Here is a 23773-nt window from a genome sequence, read left to right on the forward strand (position 1 = left end):
AGGAACTTTGGCCTCATGACAAAATTCGTTGAGGTAGGCTAAGTTGTCCTGAGTTGGTAACATCTCTTTTTCTCTCCTGGCCTTCCTTATGTGAGGTAGAGTATCCTCCCTTGTCCACATGTGTGCACTGGGTGGGACGCCCCTAGTCGCCATTACGAAGGAAGGAATATCAAATTTAAAGTCACTGCTATGGTAGTCCTCGTCATCATCTTCAATCGAGAGGTCCTCCGAACTACGGTAACTTCCCGTTTCAGATTCGTCCAAATTCGGATCTTTATGGGCTACTCTTCGTTTTCTGCGAAATCTAAATAGGTAAATGAAATATAAAAAAACATTCCCCATTTAAAGATACATGTACTTATATCTAACGCAATGATAAGATGACAATGTGGTGTTATTGACATTGAATACATCTGTATACCTTTTGTAGGCAAGGATGAAGCAGATGGAACAGAGAACCATAAATAACAGACCAAGGGCTGTGACGACACCGATGATGATAACTGGAATATATTTAACAGATTTACGAATAATTGAAAGAACAAGAATTGATGGCATTTCAAGCAAGCTTCGTTGAACCAAGGAAGTTATTTAAAGAATGGATATTTATGTAATTCTTAAATACTCACGAGCTGTTGAGGATGATAAATCGGGAGACTCCTCCGTCTTTTTTACTACAATTTTCAATAATGCGTATTATTCTTTAAATAGACTATACTTTATACATTTTATCAACTTAAATATATCGACAGCAGTTTACTTACAATAGACGATAATGGATCCTGGAATTATGTTTAAGGATAAGGATTTGTACAGCGTTGAGTTGACGAGTGATACTAAGTTGTTGTTACTTCCTGTCACGTGGACATGGGATATGGAATAATATACCTCACACAGGACGTGAATGCTTCCATTACTGTAACATGCAAATCGATTTTAAATGAATTAACTACATGACTAGGTGAACTAAATAAATTGAAATAATCATTATATATATATATATATATATATATATATATAGAAAGCACAAAGAAATTCACTTTTATAAGGATACCCACTTCCGCCCCAGCCCGGGGTTGAACTCTCGACCTACGGAATCTGTCTCCTAGCAGTACAGGAACAGCGCGCTAGACCGCTCGGCTATCTAGGCAAGTCAAAAAACTTGCTTTCGATGCCGATGCAATTCTCGCGGCGCTGCTCTATACTACACGGTCATTGAGAATGGAAGTGAGATACAGTTATTTGGACATTAGTTTTATTAGAGGATTGTTACCAATACACGTTGTAATGAAATTAATTTTTATTTATAAAGCACATTTTACAACAACTCTTAAACTAACATAACTGCCCTAAGTGAAGAAATATTAATATAGAAAGCACAAAGAAATTCACTTTTATAAGGATACCCACTTCCGCCCCAGCCCGGGGTTGAACTCTCGACCTACGGAATCTGTCTCCTAGCAGTACAGGAACAGCGCGCTAGACCGCTCGGCTATCTAGGCAAGTCAAAAAACTTGCTTTCGATGCCGATGGAATTCTCGCGGCGCTGCTCTATACTACACGGTCATATATATATATATATATATATATATATATATATATATATATATATATATATATATATATATATATATATATATATATACATACATATATGAAAGATAAAATGAAGAAATAAGATAGCTAGCTATAGCTGAGCATCACTCTATGTAGCACTCTAATAATTATAAAAGAAACAAAGGTATGAAATTAGAGAAATCAAAGCATGAGACAACAATTGCTCAAGAAATACACTGATCTAAACAGATGAAGCACTTGTGTGTAAAACCTAATGCTAAAATAAATGATAATATGTAAGCTTAAATTGTATCAATTGTCAACACTCCAGTCGTTGTTTTCTATTGTATACAATATGTATTATTATCCCCTCGCAACGGAGTTGGAGGGGACATAGTTACGCGCTTGTGTGTGTGAGGGTGTCTGTGAGGGTTTGTTTGTGCGAGAGTGTGTTAGTTTGTGTGTGTATTAGTTTGTCGTTGTGCGAAACGGAAGTGACGTAATTTGCATTGGTATCGATGTTGAATGCTGTCTTGATTTATATATGCTCTTTGCGAGGGGATGCTCCCCTTTTGGGGTGCCCTTGTTTTATTTTATTTCTTGTCGTTTTTATCAGATTTTGTCTATTTACAGGAATGTAATGTAGGACCACAATGAAAACCAGTCCAAGGTATATATATATATATATATATATATATATATATATATATATATATATATATATATCCCTGTTAAAATGAAGGAAAATATTACAAATTACAGACTTATTACATTGATAATTATCTTTTATCTATTGTCTTGCTATGTGTTGCTAGTAACACGAAGCTACTTAATAACTCTTTTAGGACCCTCTCTACACTGCACAGGGTACTTTGTGTAATTAGACTGATCCACCTTTTGACATGAAATAGACTAAATTGCAATATGCACTGTATAATTTATAATTTGTAATTGAATCAAGTATTCTAAATTATATTAGATCAAAAAAGAGTAATTGAAAACTTTATTTGCATTTATTTTCCCTTTATGTTTAAAACGGGCATATATGCTTTTATTATTACCTTTTTCATAATTATTCTTGACTATGCAAGTGAACTTGAAATCAAAGAGTTTTTAAAATTTGAATACGAAGAATGATAATTACAAAATAAACAGGAGATATACATTGTATTTCAGTCACTCGACAAACATATACTAACATTTTTGAGGTAAATTTAAGAAAACAAATAATCTTAATTGATTTTTGAGTGACGCCTGATTGATTTTTTTTCCCTGGGTAAGAACCTCTATATAATGCAATATGTATAATGATATTGATGAATTGTGATGCCAATACAGACAACAGTGCATTTTAGCTTCTAATGTGGAGTCTTACCTTTCTCTGCTGTCATGAAAATATTGTCGTTAATATTTATATAAAAAGTAGTTGTCAAAATACAGGGTTTGTTTTCCAGATATTTCTGCCATTTAACAAAGAACACTCACATAGATCAAACCAAAACAATATCGCAAAAAATAATCATCTTACCTGTAAGATATGACTTTACTGGAGTTGTAGTAGATAGACACATTGCTCCCACTGCCAAGGCTATTGTTAATCTGGAAGATAACATAAGCATTTAAATCTTAAATCTCTGTTGGGTGTTATGGAGATTTCATCATATATAAGGACAAAATTTAGAATTGAGACTAAGTACCTCTAACTCAATTTTGGCAGATTTATTTTTAAAAGCCACGGAACTGCTGTTTGACAAATCTGCATTCCAGATTTCGTTCAAATCTATCTCAACATACAAAATAATAACGCTAGGATCTATTAAAATTTCAGTAGTTGTCTGCACAGCTTCGGTTGTTGATAAACTGGCTGGGATAATCGCAGTAGATGACAATGGAACGGTTGCACCTGAAGATTCTTTCGTTGTTGAAACCGAAATTGTTGATCCCTGAGCTTTTGATGTTTCCATTGACCTTGGTGTTGTTGCCGTGGACACCGTACCACTTATCTTTGACACTATTGTTGTTAACTGTTCACTTGTGTCTGATATAACCGAAGTGGATCCCAAATTAGTTGTGTCTGGTATAGTTACAGTTGACATCATACTTGTTGAATCTCCTGTTGTGTCCTGTATTCCTGTTGTGGACCCTATACTAGATTTGTCTGAAACAGATGTTGAGACAACTTCCGTTGTACTAGAAATGGTCGATGCCGTTGTAGGATGTCCCGAAGACAAGCCAGAGGTAATATCAAGAGTAGTCAAAATAATTGGAGATGTCCCTTGAGAAATGGTGGCATCCTGACTGCTACTTGAAAACTCTACTATCACAGTTGTACTTTCAACAGGCGTAGTGGGAGTGGTACTTTCCTCACTTACTCTTTCAGTTGAGCTGATTTCTAGAGTAGTCGAAATGGTTGGAGACGTTTCTACAGATATTGTGGCACCCTCAGTGCTACTGGAAGACTCCGTTGTCACACTTGTTGTTGAGCTCACCATTCCGGAAGTTTCATATGTTGTACTTGTAAGTGGCGTTGTTGTTGTGTCTTCAGATGTCTTCGTGCTTGTTTCCAAGCTTGTTACAGAGGATGAGGCACTTGTACTTTCCTCACTAGCAGAAGAAGTTGAAAATGTTGATAATTCCTCAGATGTTGTGGAATATGTACTTGCTCCTGTGGTAGTTAGAGTCTCATTTGTACTCTCTGTTGAGCTTGCAGAAGAGGAAGTCTCAAAAGTTGTACTTTCAACAGGCGTAGTGGGAGTGGTACTTTCCTCACTTACTCTTTCAGTTGAGCTGATTTCTAGAGTAGTCGAAATGGTTGGAGACGTTTCTACAGATATTGTGGCACCCTCAGTGCTACTGGAAGACTCCGTTGTCACACTTGTTGTTGAGCTCACCATTCCGGAAGTTTCATATGTTGTACTTGTAAGTGGCGTTGTTGTTGTGTCTTCAGATGTCTTCGTGCTTGTTTCCAAGCTTGTTACAGAGGATGAGGCACTTGTACTTTCCTCACTAGCAGAAGAAGTTGAAAATGTTGATAATTCCTCAGATGTTGTGGAATATGTACTTGCTCCTGTGGTAGTTAGAGTCTCATTTGTACTCTCTGTTGAGCTTGCAGAAGAGGAAGTCTCAAAAGATGTACTTTCAACAGGCGTAGTGGGAGTGGAACTTTCCTCACTTACTCTTTCAGTTGAGCTGATTTCTAGAGTAGTCGAAATGGTTGGAGACGTTTCTACAGATATTGTGGCACCCTCAGTGCTACTGGAAGACTCCGATGTCACACTTGTTGTTGAGCTCACCATTCCGGAAGTTTCATATGTTGTACTTGTAAGTGGTTTTGTTGTTGTGTCTTCAGATGTCTTCGTGCTTGTTTCCAAGCTTGTTACAGAGGATGAGGCACTTGTACTTTCCTCACTAGCAGAAGAAGTTGAAAATGTTGATAATTCCTCAGATGTTGTGGAATATGTACTTGCTCCTGTGGTAGTTAGAGTCTCATTTGTACTCTCTGTTGAGCTTGCAGAAGAGGAAGTCTCAAAAGTTGTACTTTCAACAGGCGTAGTGGGAGTGGAACTTTCCTCACTTACTCTTTCAGTTGAGCTGATTTCTAGAGTAGTCGAAATGGTTGGAGACGTTTCTACAGATATTGTGGCACCCTCAGTGCTACTGGAAGACTCCGTTGTCACACTTGTTGTTGAGCTCACCATTCCGGAAGTTTCATATGTTGTACTTGTAAGTGGCGTTGTTGTTGTGTCTTCAGATGTCTTCGTGCTTGTTTCCAAGCTTGTTACAGAGGATGAGGCACTTGTACTTTCCTCACTAGCAGAAGAAGTTGAAAATGTTGATAATTCCTCAGATGTTGTGGAATATGTACTTGCTCCTGTGGTAGTTAGAGTCTCATTTGTACTCTCTGTTGAGCTTACAGAAGAGGAAGTCTCAAAAGTTGTACTTTCAACAGGCGTAGTGGGAGTGGAACTTTCCTCACCTACTCTTTCTGTTGAGCTGATTTCTAGAGTAGTCGAAATGGTTGGAGACGTTTCTACAGATATTGTGGCACCCTCAGTGCTACTGGAAGACTCCGCTGTCACACTTGTTGTTGAGCTCACCATTCCGGAAGTTTCATATGTTGTACTTGTAAGTGGCGTTGTTGTTGTGTCTTCAGATGTCTTCGTGCTTGTTTCCAAGCTTGTTACAGAGGATGAGGCACTTGTACTTTCCTCACTAGCAGAAGAAGTTGAAAATGTTGATAATTCCTCAGATGTTGTTGAATATGTACTTGCTCCTGTGGTAGTTAGAGTCTCATTTGTACTCTCTGTTGAGCTTACAGAAGAGGAACTCTCAAAAGTTGTACTTTCAACAGGCGTAGTGGGAGTGGAACTTTCCTCACTTACTCTTTCAGTTGAGCTGATTTCTAGAGTAGTCGAAATGGTTGGAGACGTTTCTACAGATATTGTGGCACCCTCAGTGCTACTGGAAGACTCCGCTGTCACACTTGTTGTTGAGCTCACCATTCCGGAAGTTTCATATGTTGTACTTGTAAGTGGCGTTGTTGTTGTGTCTTCAGATGTCTTCGTGCTTGTTTCCAAGCTTGTTACAGAGGATGAGGCACTTGTACTTTCCTCACTAGCAGAAGAAGTTGAAAATGTTGATAATTCCTCAGATGTTGTGGAATATGTACTTGCTCCTGTGGTAGTTAGAGTCTCATTTGTACTCTCTGTTGAGCTTACAGAAGAGGAACTCTCAAAAGTTGTACTTTCAACAGGCGTAGTGGGAGTGGAACTTTCCTCACTTACTCTTTCAGTTGAGCTGATTTCTAGAGTAGTCGAAATGGTTGGAGACGTTTCTACAGATATTGTGGCACCCTCAGTGCTACTGTAAGACTCCGTTGTCACACTTGTTGTTGAGCTCACCATTCCGGAAGTTTCATATGTTGTACTTGTAAGTGGCGTTGTTGTTGTGTCTTCAGATGTCTTCGTGCTTGTTTCCAAGCTTGTTACAGAGGATGAGGCACTTGAGCTTTCCTCACTAGCAGAAGAAGTTGAAAATGTTGATAATTCCTCAGATGTTGTGGAATATGTACTTGCTCCTGTGGTAGTTAGAGTCTCATTTGTACTCTCTGTTGAGCTTGCAGAAGAGGAAGTCTCAAAAGTTGTACTTTCAACAGGCGTAGTGGGAGTGGTACTTTCCTCACTTACTCTTTCAGTTGAGCTGATTTCTAGAGTAGTCGAAATGGTTGGAGACGTTTCTACAGATATTGTGGCACCCTCAGTGCTACTGGAAGACTCCGCTGTCACACTTGTTGTTGAGCTCACCATTCCGGAAGTTTCATATGTTGTACTTGTAAGTGGCGTTGTTGTTGTGTCTTCAGATGTCTTCGTGCTTGTTTCCAAGCTTGTTATAGAGGATGAGGCACTTGTACTTTCCTCACTAGCAGAAGAAGTTGAAAATGTTGATAATTCCTCAGATGTTGTGGAATATGTACTTGCTCCTGTGGTAGTTAGAGTCTCATTTGTACTCTCTGTTGAGCTTGCAGAAGAGGAAGTCTCAAAAGTTGTACTTTCAACAGGCGTAGTGGGAGTGGTACTTTCCTCACTTACTCTTTCAGTTGAGCTGATTTCTAGAGTAGTCGAAATGGTTGGAGACGTTTCTACAGATATTGTGGCACCCTCAGTGCTACTGGAAGACTCCGCTGTCACACTTGTTGTTGAGCTCACCATTCCGGAAGTTTCATATGTTGTACTTGTAAGTGGCGTTGTTGTTGTGTCTTCAGATGTCTTCGTGCTTGTTTCCAAGCTTGTTACAGAGGATGAGGCACTTGTACTTTCCTCACTAGCAGAAGAAGTTGAAAATGTTGATAATTCCTCAGATGTTGTGGAATATGTACTTGCTCCTGTGGTAGTTAGAGTCTCATTTGTACTCTCTGTTGAGCTTACAGAAGAGGAAGTCTCAAAAGTTGTACTTTCAACAGGCGTAATGGGAGTGGAACTTTCCTCACTTACTCTTTCAGTTGAGCTGATTTCTAGAGTAGTCGAAATGGTTGGAGACGTTTCTACAGATATTGTGGCACCCTCTATGCTACTGGAAGACTCCGCTGTCACACTTGTTGTTGAGCTCACCATTCCGGAAGTTTCATATGTTGTACTTGTAAGTGGCGTTGTTGTTGTGTCTTCAGATGTCTTCGTGCTTGTTTCCAAGCTTGTTACAGAGGATGAGGCACTTGTACTTTCCTCACTAGCAGAAGAAGTTGAAAATGTTGATAATTCCTCAGATGTTGTGGAATATGTACTTGCTCCTGTGGTAGTTAGAGTCTCATTTGTACTCTCTGTTGAGCTTACAGAAGAGGAAGTCTCAAAAGTTGTACTTTCAACAGGCGTAGTGGGAGTGGAACTTTCCTCACTTACTCTTTCAGTTGAGCTGATTTCTAGAGTAGTCGAAATGGTTGGAGACGTTTCTACAGATATTGTGGCACCCTCAGTGCTACTGTAAGACTCCGTTGTCACACTTGTTGTTGAGCTCACCATTCCGGAAGTTTCATATGTTGTACTTGTAAGTGGCGTTGTTGTTGTGTCTTCAGATGTCTTCGTGCTTGTTTCCAAGCTTGTTACAGAGGATGAGGCACTTGTACTTTCCTCACTAGCAGAAGAAGTTGAAAATGTTGATAATTCCTCAGATGTTGTGGAATATGTACTTGCTCCTGTGGTAGTTAGAGTCTCATTTGTACTCTCTGTTGAGCTTGCAGAAGAGGAAGTCTCAAAAGTTGTACTTTCAACAGGCGTAGTGGGAGTGGAACTTTCCTCACTTACTCTTTCAGTTGAGCTGATTTCTAGAGTAGTCGAAATGGTTGGAGACGTTTCTACAGATATTGTGGCACCCTCAGTGCTACTGGAAGACTCCGCTGTCACACTTGTTGTTGAGCTCACCATTCCGGAAGTTTCATATGTTGTACTTGTAAGTGGCGTTGTTGTTGTGTCTTCAGATGTCTTCGTGCTTGTTTCCAAGCTTGTTATAGAGGATGAGGCACTTGTACTTTCCTCACTAGCAGAAGAAGTTGAAAATGTTGATAATTCCTCAGATGTTGTGGAATATGTACTTGCTCCTGTGGTAGTTAGAGTCTCATTTGTACTCTCTGTTGAGTTTGCAGAAGAGGAAGTCTCAAAAGTTGTACTTTCAACAGGCGTAGTGGGAGTGGTACTTTCCTCAATTACTCTTTCAGTTGAGCTGATTTCTAGAGTAGTCGAAATGGTTGGAGACGTTTCTACAGATATTGTGGCACCCTCAGTGCTACTGGAAGACTCCGTTGTCACACTTGTTGTTGAGCTCACCATTCCGGAAGTTTCATATGTTGTACTTGTAAGTGGCGTTGTTGTTGTGTCTTCAGATGTCTTCGTGCTTGTTTCCAAGCTTGTTACAGAGGATGAGGCACTTGTACTTTCCTCACTAGCAGAAGAAGTTGAAAATGTTGATAATTCCTCAGATGTTGTGGAATATGTACTTGCTCCTGTGGTAGTTAGAGTCTCATTTGTACTCTCTGTTGAGCTTACAGAAGAGGAAGTCTCAAAAGTTGTACTTTCAACAGGCGTAGTGGGAGTGGTACTTTCCTCACTTACTCTTTCAGTTGAGCTGATTTCTAGAGTAGTCGAAATGGTTGGAGACGTTTCTACAGATATTGTGGCACCCTCAGTGCTACTGGAAGACTCCGTTGTCACACTTGTTGTTGAGCTCACCATTCCGGAAGTTTCATATGTTGTACTTGTAAGTGGCGTTGTTGTTGTGTCTTCAGATGTCTTCGTGCTTGTTTCCAAGCTTGTTACAGAGGATGAGGCACTTGTACTTTCCTCACTAGCAGAAGAAGTTGAAAATGTTGATAATTCCTCAGATGTTGTGGAATATGTACTTGCTCCTGTGGTAGTTAGAGTCTCATTTGTACTCTCTGTTGAGCTTACAGAAGAGGAACTCTCAAAAGTTGTACTTTCAACAGGCGTAGTGGGAGTGGAACTTTCCTCACTTACTCTTTCAGTTGAGCTGATTTCTAGAGTAGTCGAAATGGTTGGAGACGTTTCTACAGATATTGTGGCACCCTCAGTGCTACTGGAAGACTCCGATGTCACACTTGTTGTTGAGCTCTTCATTCCGGAAGTTTCATATGTTGTACTTGTAAGTGGCGTTGTTGTTGTGTCTTCAGATGTCTTCGTGCTTGTTTCCAAGCTTGTTACAGAGGATGAGGCACTTGTACTTTCCTCACTAGCAGAAGAAGTTGAAAATGTTGATAATTCCTCAGATGTTGTGGAATATGTACTTGCTCCTGTGGTAGTTAGAGTCTCATTTGTACTCTCTGTTGAGCTTACAGAAGAGGAAGTCTCAAAAGTTGTACTTTCAACAGGCGTAGTGGGAGTGGAACTTTCCTCACTTACTCTTTCAGTTGAGCTGATTTCTAGAGTAGTCGAAATGGTTGGAGACGTTTCTACAGATATTGTGGCACCCTCAGTGCTACTGGAAGACTCCGCTGTCACACTTGTTGTTGAGCTCACCATTCCGGAAGTTTCATATGTTGTACTTGTAAGTGGCGTTGTTGTTGTGTCTTCAGATGTCTTCGTGCTTGTTTCCAAGCTTGTTACAGAGGATGAGGCACTTGTACTTTCCTCACTAGCAGAAGAAGTTGAAAATGTTGATAATTCCTCAGATGTTGTGGAATATGTACTTGCTCCTGTGGTAGTTAGAGTCTCATTTGTACTCTCTGTTGAGCTTGCAGAAGAGGAAGTCTCAAAAGTTGTACTTTCAACAGGCGTAGTGGGAGTGGAACTTTCCTCACTTACTCTTTCAGTTGAGCTGATTTCTAGAGTAGTCGAAATGGTTGGAGACGTTTCTACAGATATTGTGGCACCCTCAGTGCTACTGTAAGACTCCGCTGTCACACTTGTTGTTGAGCTCACCATTCCGGAAGTTTCATATGTTGTACTTGTAAGTGGCGTTGTTGTTGTGTCTTCAGATGTCTTCGTGCTTGTTTCCAAGCTTGTTACAGAGGATGAGGCACTTGTACTTTCCTCACTAGCAGAAGAAGTTGAAAATGTTGATAATTCCTCAGATGTTGTGGAATATGTACTTGCTCCTGTGGTAGTTAGAGTCTCATTTGTACTCTCTGTTGAGCTTGCAGAAGAGGAAGTCTCAAAAGTTGTACTTTCAACAGGCGTAGTGGGAGTGGAACTTTCCTCACTTACTCTTTCAGTTGAGCTGATTTCTAGAGTAGTCGAAATGGTTGGAGACGTTTCTACAGATATTGTGGCACCCTCAGTGCTACTGGAAGACTCCGTTGTCACACTTGTTGTTGAGCTCACCATTCCGGAAGTTTCATATGTTGTACTTGTAAGTGGCGTTGTTGTTGTGTCTTCAGATGTCTTCGTGCTTGTTTCCAAGCTTGTTACAGAGGATGAGGCACTTGTACTTTCCTCACTAGCAGAAGAAGTTGAAAATGTTGATAATTCCTCAGATGTTGTGGAATATGTACTTGCTCCTGTGGTAGTTAGAGTCTCATTTGTACTCTCTGTTGAGCTTGCAGAAGAGGAAGTCTCAAAAGTTGTACTTTCAACAGGCGTAGTGGGAGTGGAACTTTCCTCACTTACTCTTTCAGTTGAGCTGATTTCTAGAGTAGTCGAAATGGTTGGAGACGTTTCTACAGATATTGTGGCACCCTCAGTGCTACTGTAAGACTCCGCTGTCACACTTGTTGTTGAGCTCACCATTCCGGAAGTTTCATATGTTGTACTTGTAAGTGGCGTTGTTGTTGTGTCTTCAGATGTCTTCGTGCTTGTTTCCAAGCTTGTTACAGAGGATGAGGCACTTGTACTTTCCTCACTAGCAGAAGAAGTTGAAAATGTTGATAATTCCTCAGATGTTGTGGAATATGTACTTGCTCCTGTGGTAGTTAGAGTCTCATTTGTACTCTCTGTTGAGCTTACAGAAGAGGAACTCTCAAAAGTTGTACTTTCAACAGGCGTAGTGGGAGTGGTACTTTCCTCACTTACTCTTTCAGTTGAGCTGATTTCTAGAGTAGTCGAAATGGTTGGAGACGTTTCTACAGATATTGTGGCACCCTCAGTGCTACTGGAAGACTCCGTTGTCACACTTGTTGTTGAGCTCACCATTCCGGAAGTTTCATATGTTGTACTTGTAAGTGGCGTTGTTGTTGTGTCTTCAGATGTCTTCGTGCTTGTTTCCAAGCTTGTTACAGAGGATGAGGCACTTGTGCTTTCCTCACTAGCAGAAGAAGTTGAAAATGTTGATAATTCCTCAGATGTTGTGGAATATGTACTTGCTCCTGTGGTAGTTAGAGTCTCATTTGTACTCTCTGTTGAGCTTGCAGAAGAGGAAGTCTCAAAAGTTGTACTTTCAACAGGCGTAGTGGGAGTGGAACTTTCCTCACTTACTCTTTCAGTTGAGCTGATTTCTAGAGTAGTCGAAATGGTTGGAGACGTTTCTACAGATATTGTGGCACCCTCAGTGCTACTGGAAGACTCCGCTGTCACACTTGTTGTTGAGCTCACCATTCCGGAAGTTTCATATGTTGTACTTGTAAGTGGCGTTGTTGTTGTGTCTTCAGATGTCTTCGTGCTTGTTTCCAAGCTTGTTACAGAGGATGAGGCACTTGTACTTTCCTCACTAGCAGAAGAAGTTGAAAATGTTGATAATTCCTCAGATGTTGTGGAATATGTACTTGCTCCTGTGGTAGTTAGAGTCTCATTTGTACTCTCTGTTGAGCTTGCAGAAGAGGAAGTCTCAAAAGTTGTACTTTCAACAGGCGTAGTGGGAGTGGAACTTTCCTCACTTACTCTTTCAGTTGAGCTGATTTCTAGAGTAGTCGAAATGGTTGGAGACGTTTCTACAGATATTGTGGCACCCTCAGTGCTACTGGAAGACTCCGCTGTCACACTTGTTGTTGAGCTCACCATTCCGGAAGTTTCATATGTTGTACTTGTAAGTGGCGTTGTTGTTGTGTCTTCAGATGTCTTCGTGCTTGTTTCCAAGCTTGTTACAGAGGATGAGGCACTTGTACTTTCCTCACTAGCAGAAGAAGTTGAAAATGTTGATAATTCCTCAGATGTTGTGGAATATGTACTTGCTCCTGTGGTAGTTAGAGTCTCATTTGTACTCTCTGTTGAGCTTACAGAAGAGGAAGTCTCAAAAGTTGTACTTTCAACAGGCGTAGGGGGAGTGGAACTTTCCTCACTTACTCTTTCAGTTGAGCTGATTTCTAGAGTAGTCGAAATGGTTGGAGACGTTTCTACAGATATTGTGGCACCCTCAGTGCTACTGGAAGACTCCGTTGTCACACTTGTTGTTGAGCTCATCATTCCGGAAGTTTCATATGTTGTACTTGTAAGTGGCGTTGTTGTTGTGTCTTCAGATGTCTTCGTGCTTGTTTCCAAGCTTGTTACAGAGGATGAGGCACTTGTACTTTCCTCACTAGCAGAAGAAGTTGAAAATGTTGATAATTCCTCAGATGTTGTGGAATATGTACTTGCTCCTGTGGTAGTTAGAGTCTCATTTGTACTCTCTGTTGAGCTTACAGAAGAGGAAGTCTCAAAAGTTGTACTTTCAACAGGCGTAATGGGAGTGGAACTTTCCTCACTTACTCTTTCAGTTGAGCTGATTTCTAGAGTAGTCGAAATGGTTGGAGACGTTTCTACAGATATTGTGGCACCCTCAGTGCTACTGGAAGACTCCGCTGTCACACTTGTTGTTGAGCTCACCATTCCGGAAGTTTCATATGTTGTACTTGTAAGTGGCGTTGTTGTTGTGTCTTCAGATGTCTTCGTGCTTGTTTCCAAGCTTGTTACAGAGGATGAGGCACTTGTACTTTCCTCACTAGCAGAAGAAGTTGAAAATGTTGATAATTCCTCAGATGTTGTGGAATATGTACTTGCTCCTGTGGTAGTTAGAGTCTCATTTGTACTCTCTGTTGAGCTTACAGAAGAGGAACTCTCAAAAGTTGTACTTCCAACAGGCGTAGTGGGAGTGGAACTTTCCTCACTTACTATTTCAGTTGAGCTGATTTCTAGAGTAGTCGAAATGGTTGGAGACGTTTCTACAGATATTGTGGCACCCTCAGTGCTACTGGAAGACTCCGCTGTCACACTTGTTGTTGAGCTCACCATTCCGGAAGTTTCATATGTTGTACTTGTAAGTGGCGTTGTTGTTGTGTCTTCAGATGTCTTCGTGCTTGTTTCCAAGCTTGTTACAGAGGATGAGGCACTTGTACTTTCCTCACTAGCAGAAGAAGTTGAAAATGTTGATAATTCCTCAGATGTTGTGGAATATGTACTTGCTCCTGTGGTAGTTAGAGTCTCATTTGTACTCTCTGTTGAGCTTGCAGAAGAGGAAGTCTCAAAAGTTGTACTTTCAACAGGCGTAGTGGGAGTGGAACTTTCCTCACTTACTCTTTCAGTTGAGCTGATTTCTAGAGTAGTCGAAATGGTTGGAGACGTTTCTACAGATATTGTGGCACCCTCAGTGCTACTGGAAGACTCCGTTGTCACACTTGTTGTTGAGCTCACCATTCCGGAAGTCTCATATGTTGTACTTGTAAGTGGTGTTGTTGTTGTGTCTTCAGATGTCTTCGTGCTTGTTTCCAAGCTTGTTACAGAGGATGAGGCACTTGTACTTTCCTCACTAGCAGAAGAAGTTGAAAATGTTGATAATTCCTCAGATGTTGTGGAATATGTACTTGCTCCTGTGGTAGTTAGAGTCTCATTTGTACTCTCTGTTGAGCTTACAGAAGAGGAACTCTCAAAAGTTGTACTTTCAACAGGCGTAGTGGGAGTGGAACTTTCCTCACTTACTCTTTCAGTTGAGCTGATTTCTAGAGTAGTCGAAATGGTTGGAGACGTTTCTACAGATATTGTGGCACCCTCAGTGCTACTGGAAGACTCCGTTGTCACACTTGTTGTTGAGCTCACCATTCCGGAAGTTTCATATGTTGTACTTGTAAGTGGCGTTGTTGTTGTGTCTTCAGATGTCTTCGTGCTTGTTTCCAAGCTTGTTACAGAGGATGAGGCACTTGTGCTTTCCTCACTAGCAGAAGAAGTTGAAAATGTTGATAATTCCTCAGATGTTGTGGAATATGTACTTGCTCCTGTGGTAGTTAGAGTCTCATTTGTACTCTCTGTTGAGCTTACAGAAGAGGAAGTCTCAAAAGTTGTACTTTCAACAGGCGTAGTGGGAGTGGAACTTTCCTCACTTACTCTTTCAGTTGAGCTGATTTCTAGAGTAGTCGAAATGGTTGGAGACGTTTCTACAGATATTGTGGCACCCTCAGTGCTACTGGAAGACTCCGCTGTCACACTTGTTGTTGAGCTCACCATTCCGGAAGTTTCATATGTTGTACTTGTAAGTGGCGTTGTTGTTGTGTCTTCAGATGTCTTCGTGCTTGTTTCCAAGCTTGTTACAGAGGATGAGGCACTTGTACTTTCCTCACTAGCAGAAGAAGTTGAAAATGTTGATAATTCCTCAGATGATGTGGAATATGTACTTGCTCCTGTGGTAGTTAGAGTCTCATTTGTACTCTCTGTTGAGCTTGCAGAAGAGGAAGTCTCAAAAGTTGTACTTTCAACAGGCGTAGTGGGAGTGGAACTTTCCTCACTTACTCTTTCAGTTGAGCTGATTTCTAGAGTAGTCGAAATGGTTGGAGACGTTTCTACAGATATTGTGGCACCCTCAGTGCTACTGGAAGACTCCGTTGTCACACTTGTTGTTGAGCTCACCATTCCGGAAGTTTCATATGTTGTACTTGTAAGTGGTGTTGTTGTTGTGTCTTCAGATGTCTTCGTGCTTGTTTCCAAGCTTGTTACAGAGGATGAGGCACTTGTGCTTTCCTCACTAGCAGAAGAAGTTGAAAATGTTGATAATTCCTCAGATGTTGTGGAATATGTACTTGCTCCTGTGGTAGTTAGAGTTTTATTTGTACTCTCTGTTGAGCTTGCAGAAGAGGAAGTCTCAAAAGTTGTACTTTCAACAGGCGTAGTCGGGGTGGTACTTTCCTCACTTACTCTTTCAGCTGAGCTGATTTCTAGAGTAGTCGAAATGGTTGGAGACGTTTCTACAGATATTGTGGCACCCTCAGTGCTACTGGAAGACTCCGTTGTCACACTTGTTGTTGAGCTCACCATTCCGGAAGTTTCATATGTTGTACTTGTAAGTGGCGTTGTTGTTGTGTCTTCAGATGTCTTCGTGCTTGTTTCCAAGCTTGTTACAGAGGATGAGGCACTTGTGCTTTCCTCACTACCAGAAGATGATGAAAATGTTGATAATTCCTCAGATGTTGTGGAATATGTACTTGCTCCTGTCTTAGTTAAAGTCTCATTTGTACTCTCTGTTGAGCTTGCAGAAGAGGAAGTCTCAAAAGTTGTACTTTCAACAGGCGTAGTGGGAGTGGAACTTTCCTCACTTACTCTTTCAGTTGAGCTGATTTCTAGAGTAGTCGAAATGGTTGGAGACGTTTCTACAGATATTGTGGCACCCTCAGTGCTACTGTAAGACTCCGCTGTCACACTTGTTGTTGAGCTCACCATTCCGGAAGTTTCATATGTTGTACTTGTAAGTGGCGTTGTTGTTGTGTCTTCAGATGTCTTCGTGCTTGTTTCCAAGCTTGTTACAGAGGATGAGGCACTTGTACTTTCCTCACTAGCAGAAGAAGTTGAAAATGTTGATAATTCCTCAGATGTTGTGGAATATGTACTTGCTCCTGTGGTAGTTAGAGTCTCATTTGTACTCTCTGTTGAGCTTACAGAAGAGGAACTCTCAAAAGTTGTACTTTCAACAGGCGTAGGGGGAGTGGAACTTTCCTCACTTACTCTTTCAGTTGAGCTGATTTCTAGAGTAGTCGAAATGGTTGGAGACGTTTCTACAGATATTGTGGCACCCTCAGTGCTACTGGAAGACTCCGTTGTCACACTTGTTGTTGAGCTCATCATTCCGGAAGTTTCATATGTTGTACTTGTAAGTGGCGTTGTTGTTGTGTCTTCAGATGTCTTCGTGCTTGTTTCCAAGCTTGTTACAGAGGATGAGGCACTTGTACTTTCCTCACTAGCAGAAGAAGTTGAAAATGTTGATAATTCCTCAGATGTTGTGGAATATGTACTTGCTCCTGTGGTAGTTAGAGTCTCATTTGTACTCTCTGTTGAGCTTACAGAAGAGGAAGTCTCAAAAGTTGTACTTTCAACAGGCGTAATGGGAGTGGAACTTTCCTCACTTACTCTTTCAGTTGAGCTGATTTCTAGAGTAGTCGAAATGGTTGGAGACGTTTCTACAGATATTGTGGCACCCTCAGTGCTACTGGAAGACTCCGCTGTCACACTTGTTGTTGAGCTCACCATTCCGGAAGTTTCATATGTTGTACTTGTAAGTGGCGTTGTTGTTGTGTCTTCAGATGTCTTCGTGCTTGTTTCCAAGCTTGTTACAGAGGATGAGGCACTTGTACTTTCCTCACTAGCAGAAGAAGTTGAAAATGTTGATAATTCCTCAGATGTTGTGGAATATGTACTTGCTCCTGTGGTAGTTAGAGTCTCATTTGTACTCTCTGTTGAGCTTACAGAAGAGGAAGTCTCAAAAGTTGTACTTTCAACAGGCGTAATGGGAGTGGAACTTTCCTCACTTACTCTTTCAGTTGAGCTGATTTCTAGAGTAGTCGAAATGGTTGGAGACGTTTCTACAGATATTGTGGCACCCTCAGTGCTACTGGAAGACTCCGCTGTCACACTTGTTGTTGAGCTCACCATTCCGGAAGTTTCATATGTTGTACTTGTAAGTGGCGTTGTTGTTGTGTCTTCAGATGTCTTCGTGCTTGTTTCCAAGCTTGTTACAGAGGATGAGGCACTTGTACTTTCCTCACTAGCAGAAGAAGTTGAAAATGTTGATAATTCCTCAGATGTTGTGGAATATGTACTTGCTCCTGTGGTAGTTAGAGTCTCATTTGTACTCTCTGTTGAGCTTACAGAAGAGGAACTCTCAAAAGTTGTACTTTCAACAGGCGTAGTGGGATTGGAACTTTCCTCACTTACTATTTCAGTTGAGCTGATTTCTAGAGTAGTCGAAATGGTTGGAGACGTTTCTACAGATATTGTGGCACCCTCAGTGCTACTGGAAGACTCCGATGTCACACTTGTTGTTGAGCTCACCATTCCGGAAGTTTCATATGTTGTACTTGTAAGTGGCGTTGTTGTTGTGTCTTCAGATGTCTTCGTGCTTGTTTCCAAGCTTGTTACAGAGGATGAGGCACTTGTACTTTCCTCACTAGCAGAAGAAGTTGAAAATGTTGATAATTCCTCAGATGTTGTGGAATATGTACTTGCTCCTGTGGTAGTTAGAGTCTCATTTGTACTCTCTGTTGAGCTTGCAGAAGAGGAAGTCTCAAAAGTTGTACTTTCAACAGGCGTAGTGGGATTGGAACTTTCCTCACTTACTCTTTCAGTTGAGCTGATTTCTAGAGTAGTCGAAATGGTTGGAGACGTTTCTACAGATATTGTGGCACCCTCAGTGCTACTGGAAGACTCCGTTGTCACACTTGTTGTTGAGCTCACCATTCCGGAAGTCTCATATGTTGTACTTGTAAGTGGTGTTGTTGTTGTGTCTTCAGATGTCTTCGTGCTTGTTTCCAAGCTTGTTACAGAGGATGAGGCACTTGTACTTTCCTCACTAGCAGAAGAAGTTGAAAATGTTGATAATTCCTCAGATGTTGTGGAATATGTACTTGCTCCTGTGGTAGTTAGAGTCTCATTTGTACTCTCTGTTGAGCTTGCAGAAGAGGAAGTCTCAAAAGTTGTACTTTCAACAGGCGTAGTGGGAGTGGAACTTTCCTCACTTACTCTTTCAGTTGAGCTGATTTCTAGAGTAGTCGAAATGGTTGGAGACGTTTCTACAGATAATGTGGCACCCTCAGTGCTACTGGAAGACTCCGTTGTCACACTTGTTGTTGAGCTCACCATTCCGGAAGTTTCATATGTTGTACTTGTAAGTGGTGTTGTTGTTGTGTCTTCAGATGTCTTCGTGCTTGTTTCCAAGCTTGTTACAGAGGATGAGGCACTTGTGCTTTCCTCACTAGCAGAAGAAGTTGAAAATGTTGATAATTCCTCAGATGTTGTGGAATATGTACTTGCTCCTGTGGTAGTTAGAGTCTCATTTGTACTCTCTGTTGAGCTTGCAGAAGAGGAAGTCTCAAAAGTTGTACTTTCAACAGGCGTAGTCGGGGTGGTACTTTCCTCACTTACTCTTTCAGCTGAGCTGATTTCTAGAGTAGTCGAAATGGTTGGAGACGTTTCTACAGGTATTGTGGCACCCTCAGTGCTACTGGAAGACTCCGCTGTCACACTTGTTGTTGAGCTCACCATTCCGGAAGTTTCATATGTTGTACTTGTAAGTGGCGTTGTTGTTGTGTCTTCAGATGTCTTCGTGCTTGTTTCCAAGCTTGTTACAGAGGATGAGGCACTTGTGCTTTCCTCACTAGCAGAAGAAGTTGAAAATGTTGATAATTCCTCAGATGTTGTGGAATATGTACTTGCTCCTGTCTTAGTTAAAGTCTCATTTGTACCCTCTGTTGAGCTTGCAGAAGAGGAAGTCTCAAAAGTTGTACTTTCAACAGGCGTAGTCGGAGTGGTACTTTCCTCACTTACTCTTTCAGTTGAGCTGATTTCTAGAGTAGTCAAAATGGTTGGAGACGTTTCTACAGATATTGTGGCACCCTCAGTGCTACTGGAAGACTCCGTTGTCACACTTGTTGTTGAGCTCACCATTCCGGAAGTTTCATATGTTGTACTTGTAAGTGGCGTTGTTGTTGTGTCTTCAGATGTCTTCGTGCTTGTTTCCAAGCTTGTTACAGAGGATGAGGCACTTGTACTTTCCTCACTAGCAGAAGAAGTTGAAAATGTTGATAATTCCTCAGATGTTGTGGAATATGTACTTGCTCCTGTGGTAGTTAGAGTCTCAATTATACTCTCTGTTGAGCTTACAGAAGAGGAAGTCTCAAAAGTTGTACTTTCAACAGGCGTAGTCGGGGTGGTACTTTCCTCACTTACTCTTTCAGCTGAACTGATTTCTAGAGTAGTCGAAATGGTTGGAGACGTTTCTACAGATATTGTGGCACTCTCAGTGCTACTGGAAGACTCCGTTGTCACACTTGTTGTTGAGCTCACCATTCCGGAAGTCTCATATGTTGTACTTGTAAGTGATGTTGTTGTTGTGTCTTCAGATGTCTTCGTGCTTGTTTCCAAGCTTGTTACAGAGGATGAGGCACTTGTGCTTTCCTCACTAGCAGAAGAAGTTGAAAATGTTGATAATTCCTCAGATGTTGTGGAATATGTACTTGCTCCTGTGGTAGTTAGAGTCTCATTTGTACTCTCTGTTGAGCTTACAGAAGAGGAACTCTCAAAAGTTGTACTTTCAACAGGCGTAGTGGGAGTGGAACTTTCCTCACTTACTCTTTCAGTTGAGCTGATTTCTAGAGTAGTCGAAATGGTTGGAGACGTTTCTACAGATATTGTGGCACCCTCAGTGCTACTGGAAGACTCCGTTGTCACACTTGTTGTTGAGCTCACCATTCCGGAAGTTTCATATGTTGTACTTGTAAGTGGCGTTGTTGTTGTGTCTTCAGATGTCTTCGTGCTTGTTTCCAAGCTTGTTACAGAGGATGAGGCACTTGTACTTTCCTCACTAGCAGAAGAAGTTGAAAATGTTGATAATTCCTCAGATGTTGTTGAATATGTACTTGCTCCTGTGGTAGTTAGAGTCTCATTTGTACTCTCTGTTGAGCTTGCAGAAGAGGAAGTCTCAAAAGTTGTACTTTCAACAGGCGTAGTGGGAGTGGAACTTTCCTCACTTACTCTTTCAGTTGAGCTGATTTCTAGAGTAGTTGAAATGGTTGGAGACGTTTCTACAGATATTGTGGCACCCTCAGTGCTACTGGAAGACTCCGTTGTCACACTTGTTGTTGAGCTCATCATTCCGGAAGTTTCATATGTTGTACTTGTAAGTGGCGTTGTTGTTGTGTCTTCAGATGTCTTCGAGCTTGTTTCCAAGCTTGTTACAGAGGATGAGGCACTTGTGCTTTTCTCACTAGCAGAAGAAGTTGAAAATGTTGATAATTCCTCAGATGTTGTGGAATATGTACTTGCTCCTGTGGTAGTTAGAGTCTCATTTGTACTCTCTGTTGAGCTTGCAGAAGAGGAAGTCTCAAAAGTTGTACTTTCAACAGGCGTAGTCGGAGTGGAACTTTCCTCACTTACTCTTTCAGTTGAGCTGATTTCTAGAGTAGTCGAAATGGTTGGAGACGTTTCTACAGATATTGTGGCACCCTCAGTGCTACTGGAAGACTCCGTTGTCACACTTGTTGTTGAGCTCACCATTCCGGAAGTCTCATATGTTGTACTTGTAAGTGGTGTTGTTGTTGTGTCTTCAGATGTCTTCGTGCTTGTTTCCAAGCTTGTTACAGAGGATGAGGCACTTGTGCTTTCCTCACTAGCAGAAGAAGTTGAAAATGTTGATAATTCCTCAGATGTTGTGGAATATGTACTTGCTCCTGTCTTAGTTAAAGTCTCATTTGTACTCTCTGTTGAGCTTGCAGAAGAGGAAGTCTCAAAAGTTGTACTTTCAACAGGCGTAGTCGGAGTGGTACTTTCCTCACTTACTCTTTCAGTTGAGCTGATTTCTAGAGTAGTCAAAATGGTTGGAGACGTTTCTACAGATATTGTGGCACCCTCAGTGCTACTGGAAGACTCCGTTGTCACACTTGTTGTTGAGCTCACCATTCCGGAAGTTTCATATGTTGTACTTGTAAGTGGCGTTGTTGTTGTGTCTTCAGATGTCTTCGTGCTTGTTTCCAAGCTTGTTACAGAGGATGAGGCACTTGAGCTTTCCTCACTAGCAGAAGAAGTTGAAAATGTTGATAATTCCTCAGATGTTGTGGAATATGTACTTGCTCCTGTGGTAGTTAGAGTCTCATTTGTACTCTCTGTTGAGCTTGCAGAAGAGGAAGTCTCAAAAGTTGTACTTTCAACAGGCGTAGTCGGGGTGGTACTTTCCTCACTTACTCTTTCAGCTGAGCTGATTTCTAGAGTAGTCGAAATGGTTGGAGACGTTTCTACAGATATTGTGGCACCCTCAGTGCTACTGGAAGACTCCGTTGTCACACTTGTTGTTGAGCTCACCATTCCGGAAGTCTCATATGTTGTACTTGTAAGTGGTGTTGTTGTTGTGTCTTCAGATGTTGTCATGCTTGGTTCCACGCTGGTGTCAGAGGATGAGGCACTTGTACTTTCCTCACTAGCAGAAGAAGTTGAAAATGTTGATAATTCCTCAGATGTTGTGGAATATGTACTTGTTTCTGTGGTAGTTAGAGTCTCATTTGTACTCTCTGTTGAGCTTACAGAAGAGGAAGTCTCAAAAGTTGTACTTTCAACAGGCGTAGTCGGAGTGGTACTTTCCTCACTTACTCTTTCAGTTGAGCTGATTTCTAGAGTAGTCGAAATGGTTGGAGACGTTTCTACAGATACAGTGGCATTCTCAGTGCTACTAGAAGACTCCGGTTTCACACTTGTTGTTGGGCTCATCATTTCGGAAGTTTCATATGTTGTACTTGTAAGTGACGTTTTTATATCTTCGGACGTTGTCAAGCTTGTTTCGGAGATTGCTTTCATGCTTGTTACAGAGGAAGAGGCACTTGTGTTTTCTTCACTAGTTGAAAATGTGGATATTTTCTCAGATGGTTTCGAATATGCATTTGTTTCTGATGTCATTAGAAGCTCAGAAGTCATTTGGTTGGAGTTTTGAAAGGAGGAAGTCTCATAATCGGTTGTACTTTCTGCTCCGATTATCGTTGAGTGTGGTTCTGACGTTGAACTTGAAAGCAAAATATTATTTGTTAATGTTTCTGTTGAATATATTTCTGAGGAAGCACTGTTATGACTTACTGTGTCAGTTGTGTTTTGTCTAGATACCGAAGCAAATGTTGACATTTCTTCGGACCTTTGTAGGTCTGTTACAGACTGTGAGGTACTGTAAGATGTGTTTGCTTGTTTTTCTACAGTTGTTTCAAAATTTGACACTTCATTTGTAGTAGACGTAAATTCGACAATGTAAGGCAAAATTGTACTCTCATCAGTTTTGCCTTCTGTTGATGTATCGTCCAGTCTTGTGAAAGCAGTTGTAATTGTTTCATCAGATATTGTAGATTCATCAACAAATCTAGTGGAAGATATGCCAGTTTCTATGGAAGAACTCATGATTTTGGAAGTTTCGTAAGTTGTAGGTGCCTCGATGGTCGTGGTTTCGCTTATTATGTTCGATCCAGTTATATTTTCTGCATTTGCTGATATGGTTGAGGATGATGATATTTCCGCAGATGTAGTGGACTTTAAGCCTATTGCGAGTGACTCGGTTGTGTTTTCAGTTGAGATTTGTGTAGTTTCTTCTGATATCGTATTTGTAAGTTGTTGATAGAAGACGTTAGAAGGCGACTCTTCAGTGGTTGTATATGATGAACTTGAAGGATTCAATGTTGTACTGTTTTGTTCACTTGTCGTTTCGATTCGGCTTCTATCTGTAAAAGTCGTGAATATATCTGTTGTGGTGGATTCTTTTAAAGTAGATATAGATGCTGATGATTCAGGCTGAGTATTTGTTGACGTTTCTGTTGTCAAATCAGTTCCAGTTACCGTTGATTGTTTTTCTGATGTTGTAGAAGAAGATATATTTGTTGTCGGTATTGCTATTGTTTCATCGGTTGTTTGAGAAAAAACACCAGTAATGTTTGCTATCGAAGAACTTGTACTTTCTGTTAATTTGCTACTAGAAGTGGTGCTGAGTTCTATCTCATCGGAAACAGTACTACTTTTACTGATCGTTGTGGTTTCCGAAGAGATAAAAGTAGCATTATGAACACTTTTGGTTGAGAAAACATTGTCTGTTGTAGAAGTAACATTGTCTAATACTTCACCATCGGACGATATAGAATTATCTGCTGTATTGTCACCTACTGAAGGTGTAGACGAGGGGTTTATTGTCTTTGAAAATATCAGGAGCAATATGGCCGCAAGTTTGAGTGTCTTTGTTAAAATCTTGTACATCACTTTAATTTCATCATGTCTAAAATAAAAACCGATATATCAATTAACATCATTTTCCATTGACATAATCGTCAGTTCCTTTTCTGAATATATACATACATACATATATATATATATATATA

General features: G+C 40.9%; 1 protein-coding gene and 1 long non-coding RNA gene across 2 annotated transcripts; both read right to left on the reverse strand.

Moving 5' to 3' along the window:
* Positions 1-840: 840 nt before the first annotated feature.
* Positions 841-3397, reverse strand: LOC133206261 (uncharacterized). Its single transcript, XR_009723726.1, has 3 exons — positions 3255-3397; positions 3086-3156; positions 841-916 (listed from the first exon to the last, which is right to left on the reverse strand). It is a non-coding gene; the product is annotated as an uncharacterized LOC133206261 (long non-coding RNA).
* Positions 3398-3577: 180 nt separating this feature from the next.
* Positions 3578-23651, reverse strand: LOC133205029 (serine-rich adhesin for platelets-like). The gene is made up of 5 exons (XM_061340771.1): positions 16392-23651; positions 8754-16310; positions 5423-8672; positions 3645-5302; positions 3578-3595 (listed from the first exon to the last, which is right to left on the reverse strand). The coding sequence occupies exons 1-5, from the start codon at positions 23649-23651 to the stop codon at positions 3578-3580; spliced, it is 19743 nt and encodes a 6580-aa protein (XP_061196755.1).
* Positions 23652-23773: the final 122 nt, after the last annotated feature.

Source organism: Saccostrea echinata, unplaced genomic scaffold (assembly GCF_033153115.1).
Source record: "Saccostrea echinata isolate AGI-Se365-2 ecotype Australia unplaced genomic scaffold, CSIRO_AGI_Sech_v1 ptg000054l, whole genome shotgun sequence".
Lineage (NCBI taxonomy): Eukaryota > Metazoa > Mollusca > Bivalvia > Ostreida > Ostreidae > Saccostrea > Saccostrea echinata.